Below are 3,733 nucleotides of genomic sequence, written 5' to 3'. Positions count from 1 at the left end.
AATATGAAGTATATTCCAACAGAAGATGTTTCAGGTCTGTCACTGGAAGAACAGTTGAGGAGCTTACAAGAAGAAAGAACTTGTAAAGTGTGTATGGACAAAGAGGTTTCCATTGTATTTATTCTTTGTGGTCATCTGGTAGTGTGCCAGGAATGTGCCCCTTCTCTAAGAAAATGCCCCATATGCAGGAGTATAATCAAGTGTACTGTTCATACATTTCTCTCATAAAAGAAAAATAGGCTGTATCTTAAGTTATATTGAAAAGTCTTTAACATATTGTTGAACATACAGTGCTATTTGAATGAACCATTGGTTCTTCAATTAGTAACATTTGTGTTGTAATCTGCTTTGGTGCCAATAATCTTATTTCTAAACAGGTTGTTTATATCATATTTAATCTTAACCTGTGTGTTTACAAGAGAGGATTTATGTTTGATGAGCTATATAAGTATACATTGTTAACTGTCACTTTAGGTGTTACTGGATTTGCTATTCTTTCTGAAAGCTTTGAGTACCACTGCCACAATATAGCATAGATTAAAAGAACTGGAAACGTAAACTCTGGAGTTCAGTTACTATGCCAAATTCTTTTTGGTGCTTTTCTCATATGTTATAAAATAAGGATTTTTCTCTTCCTAGTAAATAAGTTCCCCTGTTCTCCTTTAGTTTGTGAGAAACATCTTAATAAAGTACTTTAAAAAGAAAAAAAAATGCTCAAGTCTCATAGCTTATTAAATCCATTTTTTAAAAACACAAAATATATACAAAAAAAAAGAAGCAAAGGAAAGAGATGGGGTAAGTTAACACACTTAGGATAGGATACAAATAGGGTGAAGGACCACGTTTCCTGAATCCTATGCTGTGCAATGTTCAAAGACCGTTCCTCCGTCTCCATCTCTGTCTCTGTTGCATCACCCTTGCTAGTTATGAGAACCAGAGCTGAGGTTTGAAAAAGGAGCCCAATCTGACTGAAGGTGCTCAGGGGCAGGGACATACCCTGCTTACCTCAGCTGTAGCTCACTATCTAGCCTCCTGGACAGTGATGAGTTTTATCTCTTTTGAGGGGAACAATACTGAGTACCACCAAGTGGTGGCCAATTTATAGTATACTATATAGCCCAGGTGGCAGGATACCTTATGACTTGGTGTTCCCATTCCTTTCTATCTGAAAGTAATATCGTTATTTGTTATATTATCCTTATATTTTATTTATCTTTATTTATTTATTTTTTAGAGATGGGTCTTGCTCTTGCTAAGGCTGGTCTCAAACTCCTGAGCTCAAGTGATCCACCTGCCTTGGCCTCCCAGAGTGCTAGGATTACAGGCATGAGCTGCCGCACCCGTCCTCTATTTATCTTTAGTATATCTTACAAGTTACTAACTTTCTTGCTGACTATACATGATTTCTGTGTATCTCAAAGCCTTCGTCATGAACTATGTATTTAACACATCTTATGAATTCTGCGTATGTCTCAAAACTTACTTGTTTATACTTGTTACCTATACTTCACACATCCTATGACTTTTGCTCATATCTTGTAAGCCGTTAGCTTACTATCTATGCTTGGCACAGCTTGCAAATTTCCTCCTTCACATTGGTTTTTGTGACCTCTAGCAGACAAACAATAGAGAAAATTAAAGCTAGCTCTTTGAAAAGATTAATAAAAGCAAGAAACCGGACTGAACAAGGAAAAAAACCCAGAAATTTTCAAATTTCCATGATATAAGGGACATCACTACAGATTCTGTAAACATTGAAAAGACAATAAGAGAATTAGAACAAGATTTATGCCAATAAATTTGACAATTTAGTCAATGTGATTAGTAATGGAGAAAGATCATATAATCTCTATAGATACAGAAAAGAGTATTTGGTAAAATTCACCCACTTACAGCGTAAATTCTTAGCAAATTAGGAACAGAAGAGAACCTCCTTAGTCTGATAAAGAAGTATGTTTCTTTTTTTAAAGTAAAAACACTTACTGGTAACATGGGAAAAACTTTCCTCCTGAGATTAGAATTGATACAAGAACAGGTGTAGGTACTGTTTCCACTTCTACTCAACATTGTACTGGAGGTTTGAGGCAGTGTGACAAGAAAAAGAAAAACATAATGCCTGGGTGTGAATAAATAAAACTTTTGCTAGGTGTAATGGTTTGTGACTATAAGCCTAGCACATTAGGAGGCCAAAAGAGGAGGATTGCTCGAATCCAGGAGTTCAAGACCAGCCTGAGCAACATGGTGAGACATGATCTCTGCAAAAAATTAAAGAAAATTAGCCTGTTATGGTGATGTGTATCTGTAGGTCCAGGTACTTGGGAGGATGAAGGAGGATGATCACTTGAGCCTAGGGATTAGAGGTTTCAATGAATTATGGTGATGACACTGTACTCTAGCTTGGGCAACAAAGTGAGACCCTGTCTTAAAGAGACAAAAACAAAATAACAACAAAACCCACTTGCAATCTGTGCAGCTGATGTGTACATAAAAAATCCAAAGGATCTATAAATAAAATGTTCAAATTAGTAAGTGAATTTATTAAGGTTGCTTAATAGAAGCTCAAACTTCAGAAATTGTTTTTTCTTTGCATCAACAACAAACAACGAGAAAAGAAAGATACTATCACTTCAACTTGGGAGAACAGAGAGAAACAATGAGCCCACGATGGAGAAGGAGTTTAAAAAGAGGAATTTAAATTTGGATGGGGTATGATCTGGTTGTGAAACACTAGAAGAAAACACTTTCAGGCTTTTTAGAAGGATGAGAGAAGGATATATAGGGAACACAAGTCTCAAATTTGGAAAAGGGCAAATCTATAAATGTCTTGAGCACATAAGTAAAGGAGTTGATGACAATTGGAGGGAAAGTGAAAAGGCCTAGGAAGGGAAGACTAGCCTGGAAAGGCACATTCCAGTGGAAGGAGGCAGGGATCAGATCCTGAGGATAAGGAAGGGAGGCAGCATTCTTCTTAAAGCTAAGCAAAGAATCAGGGGAGATGTGGAGATGTTCTTTCATCTCTTTAGCTCATATCCATGACCTGTAACCACCAGAGGCCTACTTCCTTTAAGAAAGACATGAACATAACCAGTTTGATGAGAGTATTTCAAAATGTGTATGAAAACAGCACACTGTACCCCATGATTGCATTAATGTACACAGTTATGCTATAAGAAATAAAAAAGAAAGAAAGACATGAACATGATTTATTGATGGCATGTCAAAGGGGTCAACCTCCCACTCACCAGATGGAATTTTCCTTCCACCCACCATAAACAATCTTTCTAGTGCTCCCTCACCTATACAACTTGAGATTTTTCTCTCTGCCATCCAAGGCTCTTCTTTCTCAAATGTGAAAATGAGTTCTGGTTTGGTAACATGAACCCTGTAGGACAGCGGTTCTCAACCTGTATTAAAGGGCCACGGCATACAGAAACTGTATTAAAGGGCCACGGCATTAGGAAGGTTGAGAACCACTGCTGTAAGAGTACATGACTCAGAATTTAAGGCCACCCACTTGGACTTGGGGGCCTCTGAAGACTGAAAAAAAGTTTCAGGGGCTGCACAGCAAAGCTGCCCATTTACATCTTGGCAAAGTCTGGCTATTTCGCTTAGGAGGTGAGAGAACAAATGCTTCCTCCAGGGTCAAAAAAGATAAGAGGAATCTTCGACCTCTGAACATTTTCAGCAATTAAGTGGCAAGAAATTTCTTCTCTTTCTTTTTTTTTTTTTTTTT

At 37.4% G+C, this 3,733-nt stretch overlaps 1 protein-coding gene across 1 annotated transcript in view; it reads left to right on the top strand.

Annotated features, from left to right (window-relative positions):
• Positions 1-228, top strand: part of LOC100951719 (baculoviral IAP repeat-containing protein 2-like) — a 2,205-nt gene extending 1,977 nt beyond the window's left edge. Inside the window, 1 exon segment of the mRNA XM_012811298.1 lies at positions 10-228. Within this exon segment, the coding sequence (XP_012666752.1) occupies positions 10-228 (219 nt within the window).
• The last annotated feature ends 3,505 nt before the right edge of the window (positions 229-3,733 follow it).

This window comes from Otolemur garnettii, unplaced genomic scaffold (assembly GCF_000181295.1).
Source record: "Otolemur garnettii isolate 467f Iridium unplaced genomic scaffold, OtoGar3 scaffold00153, whole genome shotgun sequence".
NCBI lineage: Eukaryota > Metazoa > Chordata > Mammalia > Primates > Galagidae > Otolemur > Otolemur garnettii.
The sequence above is the reverse complement of the archived record's forward strand: the minus strand, read 5'-3'. Positions and strand labels throughout refer to the sequence as shown.